We start from the raw sequence: 17,316 nt of genomic DNA, 5'->3' as shown, positions 1-17,316 counted from the left end.
AATGTAATTTGTCATTTTATTAAAACAAATAAGAGTTTTTAAATCTTATGATTATATTTGATCCAATTTTTTATTCTTTTTTTCCTGGAGCTTCATAAAATATTGAGTATATTGTCAGTTTGTGTATCAAGGTAAGTGTACTGGCTAATTTTATGTCCGCTTGACACAAACTAGAGTTATTTTAGAAGAGGGAGCCTTAGTTGAAAAAAATTACTCTCACCCAACTGACCTTTGACAAATTACGTGTGTTTATTTGCTTGAAAATTGATGTGGAAGTGATGTGGGAGAGTCTTCTGTTTGTCTTTATTTCATTGGTTAATTAATAAAGAAAACTGCTTGGACTAATAGGTTAGAACATAGGTGGGTGGAATAGACAGAACAGAATGCTGGGAAGAAGGGAAGTGAGTCAGATACAATGAAGCTCCGACCCAAGATGGACATAGGCTAGAATCTTCCCGGTAAGCCACCCCTCGTGGTGCTACACACAATACTAAATATGGGTTAATCAAAATGTGAGAGTTAGCCAGTAAGAGGCTGAAGCTAATGGGCCAAGCAGTATTTAAGTGAATACAGTTTGTGTGTTGTTATTTCGAGTGTAAAGCTAGCCGTGTGGGAGCCGGGTGAGATGAAAAGCAGGCCTTCCCCCAGCTCCCTTCTACATGGAAGGGCTCAGTCAATGTGGATGGTGACACCCCTGAACTGTTGGTTCTGGAAGCTCTAAGAAAGTAGGGTGAGCAAGCCATGAAGAGCAAGCCAGTAAGCAACACAAGCCCATGGGCTCTGCATCAGCTTCTGCTTCCAGATTCCTGCTCTGAGTGACCTCATGCATAGACCACTGCCTGAAAGCATAAGAAGAAGTAAATCCTTCACTCCCAATGTTGCTTTTGGTCATAGTATTTTATCTCTGCAATAGAAACCCTAGCAAAGGCAGTGTATTCATATACAAAGTGTGGTGTGTTTGTGTGTGTATGTGTTTGTGTGTGTGTGTGTTAGTGTGTGTAGTCCAAAGGTCAACCTATGGTATAGATCCTCTGGAAGTACCCCTCTTGTCTTTCACTGGGATTCAGGGCTTAAAGGTTATGCTAGAAGGCTAGACTAGCTGTTTGACTAATGAGCCCCAAAATTCCTTAGTCTCAGCTTCTTCAGAATTTGAATTATGAATAGCCATAACTATTGTGCTTTTCATTTGGAAAGTAGAGATTAAAATGAAGGCCTCATGCATATGAGGCAAGCACTTTACACACTAAACTATCTTCTCAGTCTTTGACATAAACATTTTTCTATAAAACTTTAGTGATACCCAATTCTGTGTTTCAAGACAATTGGTTTCTATAGAATGAAGAAAAGTGATATAAGCAGTTGTTTTAAAATATCACACTATAACATAAACAATATTTAAGTTCTACATAATATTTTGCAGCTGTTACCATATGTATGCAAGAATGCCTTATTCATTTGACACTAACACCATTTTGTAGTTGGTAAAGTTGAGTTTGAGGAGTTGTGTCACTTGTCCAAAGTTGCAGGGTAATATGAAATAAATGTCTTTATGGTGCTGCTGTCTAATGACTTCAGGTTAATTTTAATCCCTGTTATAGGTTTGCCCTTATTCTCGCAGTTAGCAAATCTTAAATATATTTAAACCCAGGTTTTCCTCAATTAAGTTAGAAAAGATTATTCTAAAATTGGCAGCTTCTTTCTCAATGAACAATGACTGTCTTCAAATGTTCTCTGAAATCTGTTTTATTTTTCCAATCTGGACTTTTCAGTGCTTCCAATATTTTTTCGGTTGGGGGAAAAAGAATCAGAATTCTCCCTGAGGAAAAAAAGCAACGCATTATGGAAAATCCAGAAGCAATTATGAAAGGATTTTCAAATATGTAACTATAGGTTACTATATTCATTTTTGTTGAATGTATATGATCTTCATTATGTACAATGACTGTGACTAAGTATTAACTATGCTTTCTAGTAGGAGTAAATGTCTCATTGTTTTTAATGGAACCACTCAGGAACTTGAGTCATCCAGGAGTCCCAATTTGCATTAATTACAGTGACTAATGAATCTATTAAGAATATAAAACATGCTAGTTTAGGGAACATAACTGACAGACTAATAAGCAAAATTTATTTGGGGTAAGTAAAATTTCAGTAAAATATATGTTAGAGCTAAAGTTGAGGCAGTCTGAATGACTAGCCTACATTTAATGTGACAGATTACAGTTGACTAGAAGTGTTTTTGACAGTTGCAGTTGACCATAAATACAATAAACTGCAAAAGTGAGATTTTTATGACCAGGTTTTCCAAAAATTAATATGAATATATTTTAGGTGAGTCAGCAGAGCTCTGTATACAGAAAAAAAAATTAAAATAGACACACACGAATTTTCCTACCATCTCCCTCTTCTAACACTGCATCCACCATTCTTACATGCCTCTAACACTATTAATTACTTGTCTAGAAATATATTCTAAATTATTAACTGTACCTATATGGAGAATACAGAGTGAAGGTAGAAGAAGACCATAAATGCTGGAAGAAAGGTGTGGTGTTTGCAATACTAGAGGAGATCAGTGCTGTGAGACAAAGGTCGTTACCCTGTCAATTATATTTTAAATAACTGCTGATTGGCCAGTAGTCAGGCAGAAAGTATAGGCGAGGCAATGAGAACAAGAGAATTCTGGGAAGAGGGCACAGTCTGCCATTGTGACCCAGCCTCAGAAGAAGAAAGATGTGAATGCCTTGCCAAATAAGGTACCAAGCCATGTGACTAACATAGAAAAGAATAATGGGCTAATATATGTTATATAAGAAGACTGATACAATGGGCCAATCAGTTTATAGTTAATGTAGACATCTGTGTGATTTCTTTGGGACTTAATGACTGTGGGAACAGGGCAGGACAGAAACCTTAGATAATAGACCAGGTAAGAAGAGAATGAAGGTGAACATTTACAAAAGGAGTTAGATCGAGGGAAATCTACTGTCCTGCTTGCCCACAGCTGGCATGGACCAGTACACAACTGAATGTGTGGATAACAAAAGCAGCATAAAAAAAATTGAAAAACCCCATGTAGACCTTCATGGTGCTGGGATAGCACAGATACTTTATAGGCAGACAGGTGTTCATATAGACCTGACTCTTGTTTATTCACTCCAGCTTCTGTGCTCCACACAGAGAAGAATGGAGAGCAAGGCTTCAAATGCTGTGGCTTGTGCATGACTGAAGCTACAAGCTTCTGTATACACAGGCTGTGACTTGATTCTCAATTTGTTTTTAACAGTTCATATGTTCAGAACTGATTTTCACCCTTTCCTTTGTATTGCAGAACTTTCTTTTTGTGATTGCTTGAATTATTAACTTGAAAGAATGTACAGCAATCTCTTCATGAGAGTCTCAGTGAGGATTTTTCTGTGGGTATATCTGTGAATGGCTTTTCTTAATTGGGTCTTTCAGGTAGAGGAATCTACACTGAGTGTGGTGTTTTAACTCTATAGAGTAAAAAGAGGTAGTAAAGCAGTAAGCATGCCTTCATTACTTACTGTTCTTTTCTGCAGCTGATGTGCTGTATCCAGTTTCACTTTAAGTTCTGCTCCCGTGGACTCTAACTAAAATTATAAGATAACATAGATGTTTTACCCTTTAAATTGATGTTTAAAAGTTATTTTGTTGTAGCAATATAAATATAAAATTAGGACCCCTTCCAATTTTATTCCTTCTTCCATTAGGGAACGTTGTGTCATTTTGATATTATGCAGAGCAACAGTGATCTAACTTGTACCACCTTCATATTTGACTTGGCTCTCAACTCCCTTTGTGGCCAATACACAGACTCTCATTATCTTACAAAATTAAGACTATTTTCTATTTGTCATAAGTTTAGAGAAATTTGCAGATCTCTGCCAAAGGGCAAGTAGTTCTAAAAAGAATTCAGACCAGACTCCCCAAGTCTTCTTTGAAGCAACTGAGATTAAGTCAGCCTATTTTTAAGAAATTCAACATTAAAAATTAGTTGATCTTGAATTAAGGACATAGTAAGTTTGTATAAACTATGGAGGAGTAACAAAAACAACAGATTTTTTATTAGACTTTTCAGACATGAAATATAGTCATATTCAATTTAAAATAATTAAAATGTGTAGGCTAAAGAATATGCTTTGGGGAAACTAGGATGCACTGCTGCACCTTACATGGAGGGAACAGAGGCCCTTCCTTCTATGTCACAGTCTATGGGAATTCATGTAGTAATTTCTCCCTAGTTACTACATTTCTTCCTGTGGCTTTTCCTTTTAACCTGTCTTTATTAGTCAATAATTCAACCTCTTTCACTATAGGTCATCATACACACACATCACACACACACAAGGATGCATACATTGCTCAGCCTAGATATAGTAAGGAGGGCCTTGGACCTTCCACAAGACAATGTGCCTTACCCTCTCTGAGGATTAGATGGGGGTGGGGTGGGAGGGTGTGTAAAGGGAATGGGAAGAGGGTAGGGAGTGGGAACTTGGTTTGGTATATTTTTAAAAATATAATTTTAAAAAGCCCATAGAATAGGAAAAAAATGTGTGAAACTTGGATTCAAGTAGCTTCCATAGGAAGTCACTCAGATAAGTATAACACACAGTGAATATATAAAAAACAAAAATTTAAATGTTAAAACCAATGGTTATTTAGAATTTGTTAAGTAGCGATTTATTATAGAGGCTTAAAAGAACAAAGATTCACAAGTGCTGTGCATACTTTATATATATCTTTGTGGTTTCTTCACTGGGCCTCTAGTCTGACAAGTGTCCCTCTTCTCCTAGGTGCTCCACTGCTGCTAAGTGTTTTCATGGTAGGAGTTGTTCAGATGTACCGCTCACATGACAACATGTAGCCCTCATTAGGGTGTGATCATTTCACAGGGCTGCTGTGTTTTTACATTGGTATGGAACCAGGCCTACACAATAATAACAATGAAGCATCAACATTTCAGCAACTGAAAGGTAAAACAGAGATGACTGTTCTGAGAAGAACAATACACGCTGGTCAGTCACTGTCATCCTTACGCATTACACAGAAAAGGAGGACTGCAAGGAAGTGGGAGCCCAATGTTAAGGTATCTTGACATTGTGTGTCTTGCAACCTAAGCTCATTAGTGAAAGCTTTCATATATGCTCACCACATTTATAACACTCTTATGTATGTAATACTTAGCTACTTAATGAAAGATTTAATTAAATCCGCAAATTAAATCAGATTTTCTTATCTTGTTCTCATAAAGTACCTTACAATTTTTCTTCCCAGCAATTACATTTTATAATGACATAATGATGTGATTGCATGATTGATATCTATATTAAACTCTAACTTGCATTGGTAATTATTGAATTTATTCTGAGAACCATAAAGATAGAGTGCTGATAATTTTTCATTTCTGAAAACATCTTCTACTTAACACTATTATAATGGCAGTACATTTCTACTTTCTTTTTCTTATTACACTTAGTTGGTGTGTGTGTATTTGTGTGTGTGTACGTTTTGTGTATCTGTACAAACACAAGCTATGGTGCACATGTAGAAGTCAAGGGATGTTTTGTGAGAGTTGGCTGTCTCCTCCTACCATGAGAGACCAATGGATTAATTTTGGTCTTCAGTTTGATAGCAGTTGCCTTTACATAATGAGCTATCTCTCACTGGACCCACAATGTTAATCAATATTCATAACAATTTTGGAGAGCACAGATATTCAAACATTTGGAACAGATGAGAAGAATAGGGGAGTAAAGGACTACAAAATACATAAACCCAACACAACTTAATAGATTAGATTTATTTATTTTATTCCGAACTAACTTTATAACATATCTAATAAAAACTGCAACTATAACTATCTAGTCTTCAGCTCCATCAAAGCTTTGTATTAAACCATCAGGTGTTTTAGACAGGTAGAGAAGCATAAATTTAAGCTGTGTTTAAATCACAGCTACCTTGATTTAACTCTCACAATAGAGTTAAACAAATGCAGCATAAATAAAAGTCATACACCTGAAAATAATATTCTCCAACCCAAATATTTTTGCCTATGATATCAGTTCAAATAATTTATGCATGGTCTGTTACATTTTTCATTCTCAAGACAGTAAGCAAACATAGTTCTTTACAAATATTTTTGTTTTTAATGTTTGCTGAGTCAAATGAAAAAGAGTGTACATCATTACCTAGGATTCTAATTTTCTTTAGTTTACTGTTGAATTTGTGATTGATTTTGAGTTGAATTTCAATTTTGTACATGGTACTAGGAGCAGATTAGGTTTTTTTTTTTTTTGGTTTTTTCGAGACAGGGTTTCTCTGTGGCTTTAGAGCCTGTCCTGGAACTAGCTCTTGTAGACCAGGCTGGTCTCGAACTCACAGAGATCCGCCTGCCTCTGCCTCCCGAGTGCTGGGATTAAAGGCGTGCGCCACCATCGCCCGGCCCCAGATTAGGTTTTTTTGTTGTTTATTTTTTATTTTGCACATTGATGTCAAGCTAGCTTTTGTACTCTGCTTGAAATCAATGCCTTACTTTTCTGGTATGTCCCATCAATCTTTTTTCTGTCATACGCCAATACATTTCCTTGATGATTGTAGTGTTTATAATGTGCATTGAGGTCAGGCTACATAAATTGTCTAAAGACATTGTTTTAAAGGTGTTTGAATTTCATGAGGGCTTTATAATTACCATGTAAATTTCAGAATTAGATTACTTGATTTTATAAATTAAAAAAAGAACACTGGAATTTGATTGAAGATTGATTCATATGGATGGATTTGTGAGAACTGGCTTCTTATGGATATTGACCTTTCAGCTATATGAACGTAGATGAATCTTTTATCTTTATGTCTTTTTAATTTCTCTCAACAATACCAGTGTTTACATCTTTAATTTTGCTTATCTATGAGTACTTTATTTGTTATTTCTTGCATTATTGAAATTGCTCCTTTTATTTTCTGTATTTTTGTTATTCTTTGCTAGTATGCATATTAAAAATGTGTTAAACTTGGCTAACACCTCTAAGAGACTTTGGAAGATTTCAAAGGTATTTTCTACATGACCACTTTGCCTACTGAGAGATGGACTGCCTTCTTAATTTTCTTTATTTTTAATCTGAAGATGTTTTAATTATTTTCCTTGCCATAGTGTTTCAATTACAATATTCAGTATATAGTTGAGAGGGATGAGTTTGTTGTATTCCTAATCTTTTTTTTTTTTTTTTTTTTTTTTGCAAATACAATCCTGGTGTTTATTTATCAGACCTTAGCAGTGTAGTCCTTGACTGGCTATTAAATAGGGCAATTTGATTATGCTGGTACACTTAGCAAACAGGTAATACATATTTTATCCAAGATTTTAAAATATGGACAACACCAGTAAGTAAGCATCTGGTACATGAATATAATACAGAGCTGAAAATCTCTCCACAGATCATGGAGATCCAGAGGTGATTTGCATATTTGAAATGTCTCCATTTTAGTGAAGTATGCCCAGAGATTTATCTTAAGGACAGAAAAGCTCTTAAATAACAATTTACAATACAACTGGCTTTTGATGTCACATTAAGAAAATCATACTTCAAACTCCAGAGTATGTGGGGCCATAAAACCTGATTAAAGTTTTATATGATAAAAATCCCAGTAAGTAAATGGCTTATTGATAATCTCAGATTCAATTTAATCATCCAAGAAAAAGTAGTTTCCACTCTTCTTTTGTTCTACATCCTTGATTGAATTGAGCTTATTTATTCGTGGTCTATAGTTGTTGGGATCTCTTCTGAATGTAATTTCCAGTTGAGACAAAAATTTGTTCATGCCAGCCAAAAGAGTTTGAGGACTGTTTGCAACTGTATTCTTAGACGGAACACCATCAAACACGATGACGCGGTCTGCTAGGTAGGTGGCCATGATGAAGTCATGTTCCACAACAAAAGCTGTCTTCTTTGCATGGAGTATGAAACGTTTGACGACTCGGGCTGCCATTAATCTTTGCTCAGAATCCAAATATGCAGATGGTTCATCAATTAAATAGACATCAGCAGGTTTCCCCAAACAGAGAGCTAAAGCTACTCGCTGAAGTTCACCACCAGACAATGTCTGCACCTCTTGATCAATGATGTTTTCAATCTGTAGGGGCTTCATCACATCAGTCACAAACTGTGGGTGAGTGTAAGCATCTCTGATCTTATCATGCAGTAATTGGCGAGCACTTCCAGTTGATTTGGGACTGATTTTCTGTGGCTTATAACTGACGTTTAGAACTGGTACTTCTCCTCCTTCGTCGGGTTTAAGCCTTCCAGCAAGCATTCTGATAAATGTGGTTTTACCTGTACCATTTTCCCCCAGCATCACCATGATTTCAGAATCTGTAAACTCTCCAGCTACAATTGCGAGCTCGAACTCGCCCATCTTTTTCTTCATCCCAGGGTATTTATACATACACATCTTTTTAACTTCTTCTTCGTTTGCTGTCTCAGCTACCTTAAAGACAAGGGATGCATCCCTGAACCTCAAGTTCTCTGTGGGAACATAGCCGTCCAAAAAGATGTTTATGCCTTCTCTTACACTAAAAGGCATAGTGACCACACCATAAGCACTTGGTACACCATATAAACAGCAGATGAAGTCAGAGAGATAGTCCAATACACTTAGATCATGTTCCACCACAATGATGTACCTATCTGGATTTATTAGAGATCTAATAGTAATGGCAGCTTTTAAACGCTGCTTGACATCAAGGTAACTGGAAGGTTCATCAAACATAAATATATCAGCTTTTTGTATGCAAACGACAGCACAAGCAAATCTCTGCAACTCTCCTCCTGAAAGATCTTCAACATTTCGTTCTTTAAGGTGAGTTAAATCAAGTTGCTGACATACAATTGCCTGTGTCTTTGTTTCATCTTTTCGGTCCGAAATAGATCCCACTGTCCCCTTCGCAGACTTGGGAATTTGGTCTACATATTGAGGTTTAATAATGGCTTTTAGGTCATCTTCTAGAATCTTGGTGAAGTAATTTTGTAATTCAGATCCACGGAAATAAGTCAAAATCTCTTGCCAATCAGGCGGATCATCATATTTTCCAAGGTTTGGCTTTTGCTTTCCTGCTAAAATTTTTAATGCAGTTGACTTTCCAATACCATTAGTTCCAACTAATCCCAAAACTTCACCTGGACGAGGGATAGGCAATCTGTGAAGCTTGAAGGCATTGGCACAATATCGATGTGTTGTTTCTTTTTCCAAGTTGCTTGGCAAGTTGACAATTGATAAGGCGCCAAAGGGGCATTTCTTAATACAAATACCACAACCAATACAGAGAGTCTCAGAAATCCATGCTATTTTGCTCTGGGGTGTAACCTCTATGCATAATTTTCCCATTCGAACCACAGGGCAACTCTTTTTGCACTCCTGTCGACATTTCTTAGGTTTACATTTGTCATGGTTGACAATAGCAATTCTTGTTAATTTGTCTGCCATAATTGTAACAAAGAATATCTGGCTTGCCTGGAGACGACGGTCCTCTTACAACCGGGCGTGCAGCGGTCAGAGCGGCGCTAGCCTTCAGCTCTCCGACGCACAACGTGTTCTTACCGCCACCGGCCAACTGTATTCCTAATCTTAAAAGGAAAACAATGACCTAATACCAAACATAATGATTTATTTTTTGAAAGAAGCTCCTTATCAGTTTGCTATCATCTCATCCTTAGCTAAGAGAGTTTTTAAATAAACAAATATGAATGTTATTTTCATCATATTTTTGAATTTATATTATATTTTAAAGACTATTAATGTTATAGCTAATCCTGAAAAAAATTAAATGTTAATTTATTCTTGTGTTTCTTTGAATAGTCAATATTTGGATTATTTCTTTTACACATTATTTGGATTATTTAAATCCAATGAATTGTATATAGGTTCGTGGAAATATTGGTCTCTGGACATCACTTTGTAATATTTTTCTTACATTTGGTGTGAGGCTAATGATGGAATTATTAACAAATTAGGAAAGTATCACAAGCTCTTCCAGTTTTGGAAATGTTTGCCTAGGATTGGGGTCCCTTCTGTCAAGAGTAAACCTTTGAAATATCAAAATATAATCTTGGACATTTTTCTTTATATTTTGAGTGTTCTGCTTTTATATTATATAATTTGAATCTTTGTTGCTTTACACTTTAATACTTAGAACTGGTATATAGTCTTCCTGGTGTTATCTCTATTAGTGATGTGAAGAAACAATATTCTTGTACCTTCTTCATCATTTCCTCTCATCTTTCCAGGAAGCTCACTTCTTAGATTCAGGCAATTTCTCACGGCACATGCATATCAACTCCTTCATTAAAATCCTCAGGCAGATCTTTCATATATGGAAAATTCATCCTTGTGCCTCTGTTCTATCAAGACAACTTTGTCTTTGCTCAGAACCCTATCTACTTTGGCCAGAGAATTCATAGTTATCTCCTATATATAGAAAAAATGCCAACATTTATTTGTGGTTCTTCTGACCCATCTAGAGATGAAACTGTAACCTCTTATAAAATTTCCTAATAAAAACAACCAAGGATAATTATTACTAACTATTTGAAACTGCTCCTTTAAGAAATTGTGATGTCATGTTGCTGGGAATGTAGCTCAGTTGCTCTAACACTTCCTTAGCATATGTGAAGTCATGAGCTAGTTCCCAGAACCACACCAAGCAAACAATCAGACAAAAGCATGTTTTTATACTTCTGTTTTAACTCAAATCATTGAAAAATAAGGATAGAGAATACATGAATAATATGACAAATATGTAGCTAACATCTAAAATGGTTTACTATTCTGGTAGCAGAGAAATGAAGGCTCTGCAAACATTCATAACCTCACCATGGTTCCAATTTGATGTATTGTTACCAATTCATGAAGGGAAACAGATGTTATTATTGTCTTGTGAAGTAATGCCATAGGTGAATATACTTGAAACAAAACAGGAATTTTTAAAATCATTTCTGAAAATGTTTGGTGGCTATTCCAAATATCTAGCCCTTTCTCCAAGCTCATATATTCAAATAATTGTCCTATTCCTTTTTCATCTCTTTCTCATAGTATCTTTTTATCATTGCATATCCCATGTGTCCTTGCCTGGGCTTCATCCCTATCTTTCAACATCCAATAGGCCTGTCACAAACAGAGCATGTGAGGACAAATTTCTCAGCTGCAGTTCTCTCTACATGCTTTTCAGTTAGAGCCATACAATGCTCTTGTTTCACAGTCACAAACTCTATAATTTTCATTTGTGTCATGTCTATGCTTGCATCTCAAGTAATTGACTGAAAATAGACAGCAGAGATTTGATGCAATTATCAACATTGTTACTCTGTTCTACCCAACACAGATAAGCATGTCTTTGTATCTTTTTCTTATAAACAGTGTTTAGGTTGGCGTACAAAATAGTAGGTTTCCTTATGCATTTTCAGATACATACATATATATGTGTATACATACATATATTTATACAATTATGGTAGTAAGGATTTGAATATTAATGAAATGCAATGATTCATATTCAAATCCTCATTACCATCTCTTGTTTTTGTCTGACTGGTCATCTTCTTCGTAGAGAGTACCTTTATTTTCACATTATATGCATGCGTGTCTATATTAATCTGAATATATTCAAAATATATTAATTTGAATTTCACATCACAGAAAAAGGAAGTGATTTTTTCCCTTGCTAATCTTATTTCTCCACCTTCTTTTCCACTATTTATTTCTTTAAAGATTACTTATTACAAACTAAATAAGTGGGTTTTCTCCAGATTGCCCTTCAAGCTGTGACCTTCAAAGGGTAAATTCAGTGTGACTAATTGTTCCATTATAAAATTTTCTATTATAAAAACAATTAAATTGCCATAAACCCTAAGGTTCTACAAATAATAACACTATTCCTTTTTTCAAAAATAATTTCTCTATATGTGGTCCTTAGGCATCACACTGATGTACAATCATACCAGGAGGAAACATTTCTTAGTATTTAAAATAAAGCACAGACAAATAACCTAGGCTGGGTATATGCTTCTCTAATGTGTGAGTTTCTTACATATACGTGTTCTATATTAAGATACTATTACCTGAGAAGTTTATTTTATTTTTGTGTTTCTTGATGTAAGTCTGTGTGTATTTACAGATGTATCTGTTTGTGTGTGTGTGTGTGTGTGTGTGTGTTTGCATGTGTGTGTGTACATGTACACGGGTACTCACAATGCATACCTCCTAACCCTCTGAAACTGGGGTTATAGACAGTTGTAAGTCACTATGTGGATGTTGGCAATCAAACTTTGGTGTTCTGTCAGAGTATCATGCATTCTTAACTGCTGGGGCATCTTTCCTGCTAAAAGCATCAAGATTTTTACTCAATATCCTTCAACATGAATAAATCTATTTCAAATACTTATAGTCAGTGTTCCCCCCTCAGAAACTGAGAACAATCATGAGCAACAGGTAAATCAACATCAGAACTTTAACCCTTAGATAATTTTTTTTAATTCATGGTCATGAAAATATGAATAAAAAATATTCTGCCACCACTGTATCAGGTCTGGACATGTTACTCTTCATCTCACCAGGTTGCTGGGAAGTTCTCCAAAGGTAACATGGTGAAAGACAGTATTAACAGAGCTTCCAAATGAAACTTATCTCAGACCCAAAAGGGAACCTTGTTCAAATGTAATCAAATAAGCTTCTCCTGAATCTATGAGGGTGTCTCATGCTGTGTTCTGTAAGCACAGGCCTGAGACTTTCCCACAGTCCAAGTCAAGATTTTCTCTGCCTTAAGTAGGTATAGCAGGCTTGTCTTATATACACTCAAAAGACACAGAGACTCACAGAGCAGATACCATTTGTAAAGTTGTTTTATGTGGTGGAAAATTCTGCCTAAATCTATAGGTGAAGAATTCAAAATCAAACCAGTGAGAAGATGGAATGCTTACAGGACATCCCACCCAGGCAACACGGTGGATGGTTGTATTTTTCTGTCAATATCAATAGTACCAGGGCATCCTTTCTTTGATGGTGGAGAGCATGCTATCATTTCATTTTCCTCTTGTCCCATTATCTTATCTACTTTTGGATCCATACATGGTCCATTGGCATTTGGGGGACGGAATACTGCCGCAGGGAGAGCTCATTTCAAATTCTTCCCAGCATACCCTGTCTGGAGGACCAGATGGTTGGTGCTATCACTTCCCTGGTGAGTCGATAGATGGCAGTGTTTCTGAATCTAGAGAGAGGAAAAGTTAAGCTTAAAAATAAAGATTCTGTGAGGCAGCATGGGGTCCAAGGAATGACAGAGAAATTGGATTTGCTTCCTGGCTCTTCTGAATAAGTTTATTTGAATAAATGGAGACTAGCCACTTAACTTTTGTTTCCCTTGTTTTCTTGACCTTGAAATTAGACAGAATACTCTGCTTCTTCTCTCTGCTCTCACAAGGACACTGTGATCTAATCAGACTGCAGATCATTTCCGTACTCTGAAGAAAGACTCTTTATGAGTTTGCTGTGCTATTTATAATGTAGATGGCAAAACTGATGCGGGCTGTTCATCTGGGCTGTTAAGTAAATAAACAGAGGCAATTGGCAAGAAGGGTCTTCTCTATTCCTGTGCCATAAAATGTTGACGCTTTATTTTAAGTAGCCCCATTGGCTTTCAAGATGCAAAATAACTCTTGCTCCTTGGAATGAAAATAACTTTCTCAGGAACACAGAACTTGGAAATCTTGGCATGAGGCCAGTGACACCCTTGGAGACTTTCCAGTTAAAATGTCAACTGTTTTTTGCAAGTAACAGCTTGAGTCAGATTCAATAATTTTCACTTCTGCCTGCTATTAAACAGAAGAAACTTGCTTTGACATTTCACCCCATTGCCAGTTAATGATAAACACGAAGTTAAACTGTAAATTTAGAATAACATTGAATGATTGGCAGATATGACCTGGCTATACACTAGGACACCAGTTCCACAAAAAAATTAGAATCATGGACTAAAACTTGCATTTTTTCTCATGGCACTGACATTGGTTATGGCAAGACTGTGCTGGGGGCAACTGAAAACATGGTTGTGGCAACCTGCCTCTGCTCACTACTGAGCATCTCTGCTGAGAGCTTTTGTTTAGGCAAGATTGGAATGGGATGGAATCAGTAAAACTCTGTCCAGACATGTGAGTTCTGTCAGAGGAGATCTGTGTGCTTAATACAGATGCTGTTCTCTTGCAGGGAGCATGAAACTGTAAGAACTGAGTACTCTTCTAGCAGTAGAGCTATACCTGCTGATTGACATGAATTGAGCATAGAACATACTGCGTTTCTTGGTAATATTTAACCAAAATTGACACAAACATTGGAGATAGATTCTTAGATACATCAGTGAAGGAAAGCTTGTCCAAATCAGCATCCACTGTCAAAATGCTGTCAAAGAACCAGGCTTTGGGAAATTTCTTCCAGGGTAAACAAATATCCCACACAAGTGATTTCTGTGATATACAGTCTCATTTGTAAGACGGACATCCCTCTAGATGAATGACAAATGGCTTGTTAGTTTGAATCCCAGAAGGTTGCCATTTTAACTTAAATATGTATAAGTATTGAAATATGTTCAAGAAAATGTCACATCAGCCTCTATCTCAAATTACCAATTATGTTGTCTGGGTTCTGCTTTTGAAACTGTTCTTACTAAACTGATTTTATCCCCAGATTTATAAAAGCGCCCATGATCTCAGTTTCATAAGGCCTTCTATTTAGAGCACAAACCGTAGAAATTGGAATATAGGAATATTATTTCATAGTTTCAAGGACATGGAAGTCAAACACACTGCTTGAAACCAATAAACAGTTATAACTATTCAGGCAACAATTCCCATTAATGTGGATGGCATAGCCTGGGCTGGACCATTCTATAGTCACTGAACAAAATAGGTTCAAAATCAAGGAGAATAATATAAGGCTAGAGTTTAATTAGAAAACTGATTTGCAAACTTCTTAGCCAATGTGTTATTTTCTTTGAAGCTTCATATTGATGCAAATAAATGATTCAAAAGAAGCAAGAGGAATAGCAAATCATTAATATTGTGCATATATATATATATATATATATATATATATATATATATATATACATGAATGACTTCAATGGAAAACAGCTGGGCTAAAGCACAGAAAGTTTAAAGAGAATGAAACATGACTTTTGAGATAGCAAGTCACAATTGTCTATTAATAAGTCTGCTTAGTAACTGAGAACCAGATCCTCATCAGTGTTTGTTGATGGCACCTACAGAATGAAAATAGAGAATAAAGGCACACATTTTTTTATTTAATCTTGTTTATAATTTATTATCTTTACTTAAAAAATATTATCCATATCTAATTTTGGGTAATCTTATGGGCATTTTATCGGTACATTAGAATGCTCCTTCCAGTCTGTGAAAAAAGAATAATGTAATACTTTCAACCATTCTATCCTTGTTTATGACAATGCTCAGACAAAGCCATCGTCACAAGCCGCACATCAGCTCAGTGGATACCAAAGGTACAGAACGAGAGTCTGTTATGCATGTTAGATGTGCACACTCAAAAGATAAATGTAAAACAAAGCTATCAAAAGTTAGGTTCTTTAGGAAACCAAAAGAGAGAAAGCCATTGGATGATCCAAGGGAATAAAAATTGAATTTTTCAGCCAAAGAGATAACTATGTGGTGTGGGACCATGGTCTGTATTCTGTCAATTATATTTTAAATAAATGCTGATTGGCCAGTAGCCAGGCAGGAAGTATGTATAGGCAGGACAACCAGACAGGAAGTAGAGGCAGGCCAAGGAGAACAGGAGAATTCTGGGAAGAGGACGCAGTCCTTGCCCAGCCACAGAAGAAGCAAGATGTGACTGCCTCGCTGAAAAAAATATCGAGCCATGTGGCTAACATAGACAAGAATAATGGGCTAATATACATTATAAGAGTTAATAAGAAGCGTGAAAAATAGGACAATCAGTTTATAGTTAATGTAGACCTCTGTGTGATTTCTTTGGGACTTAACAAATGCAGGAACTGGGTAGGACAGAACACTCAGTCAACAACTATGGAAATGAAGAAAGGAAACATTGTGGATACAGACAGAAGGAAGTATGACACTCCAACTCCTGAGATCTAAGGATGATGCTTCTTGGATGGCCCTCATATTATGCATCAGGGATAGAATTTAGTACAAATTTAAAAATAATCACATTTGATACTGATAAAACAAAAATGTTGATCCAAAGGTCACAGATTTATGAAACATCACAATTATTTGTCAAGAAATGATAACGATGCTTGTTATTCATAATTCTTTACATTCTAAATGATTGATAACAATTTACATTGGATTAAAAAGTCTGGGATATAATTGGCTAAGGTAAACATGCAACTCAGTTTAATAACAATTAAGGTTTTAATGATTGTGGCTTTTTCCTTACATGACCCTTATCCCCTGGGCTAGCCTAACCCCTACATAAAGCTTCTTGAGACTTGCATGTGCAGTGACAGCTACAGCAAGAAGATGGACATTGTCACTGTCCCTATTCAACATGCCTATAGCCTTTCTGAAGGCCTCATTTCCAAAGATGGTGTAAATGATCAGCCAGTACTTACAGAGAAAATAGGAAGAAACAAAGTTCTTTAGTTTCAGCTTTTATGTATCTATTAATTAGTAAGCTTATCTATAATATAAATCATCATATTGGAAACATTCTTTATTCTGATCATGGTGGTTCAGAGAATAAACTGTGGCAACAAAAGCACACAATACCATCAAAGAACATAGCCATAATTGGAAATGGATTATTTCCTAAGGTCAGATGGGGCGTTATTTGAAGGTAGGATAACAGATCCTGGAAAGTACACAAATATAGGAACATTTTAGATGTTTGTTTCTATAATCATTGTGCATAGATCATTCTCAGACAGCAGATTTCAGGGTGGCTAATATTACTGACTCATTAAAAGGCTGTAATTGTAGGTATATATTCAAATTTATAGGTATCTATGTCTAAATGCCTACAAATATCTGCATGTGTATATGTCTATGTGTGATGTGTGCATAAACACATACTAATTAGTGAATAAGATGTAATTTGAAATTTGTTCCAACCATACTATGATTCCAAACTGGTCTTCCTCATTTCTTCCTTCCTTCTTCACTCCCTCTCTTCTTTCCTATGTCTTTCATCTTTCTTTGCTTTTTCTTTATTTCCCTTTATCCTTCCTCTGTCCATCCTCATCTCTGCTACATACCC

The 17,316-nt window shown here is 35.9% G+C and overlaps 1 protein-coding gene across 1 annotated transcript; it reads right to left on the bottom strand.

Annotated features, from left to right (window-relative positions):
• Positions 1-7,257: 7,257 nt before the first annotated feature.
• Positions 7,258-9,619, bottom strand: LOC119809884 (ATP-binding cassette sub-family E member 1-like). The gene has a single exon (XM_038323077.1). The coding sequence runs from the start codon at positions 9,496-9,498 to the stop codon at positions 7,699-7,701; it is 1,800 nt and encodes a 599-aa protein (XP_038179005.1). The 5' UTR covers positions 9,499-9,619; the 3' UTR covers positions 7,258-7,698.
• Between the last annotated feature and the right edge of the window lie 7,697 nt (positions 9,620-17,316).

The sequence above is a fragment of the Arvicola amphibius genome, chromosome 3 (assembly GCF_903992535.2).
Source record: "Arvicola amphibius chromosome 3, mArvAmp1.2, whole genome shotgun sequence".
NCBI classification, from domain to species: Eukaryota; Metazoa; Chordata; class Mammalia; order Rodentia; family Cricetidae; genus Arvicola; species Arvicola amphibius.
This window is presented reverse-complemented; position numbering and strand designations above follow the sequence as displayed.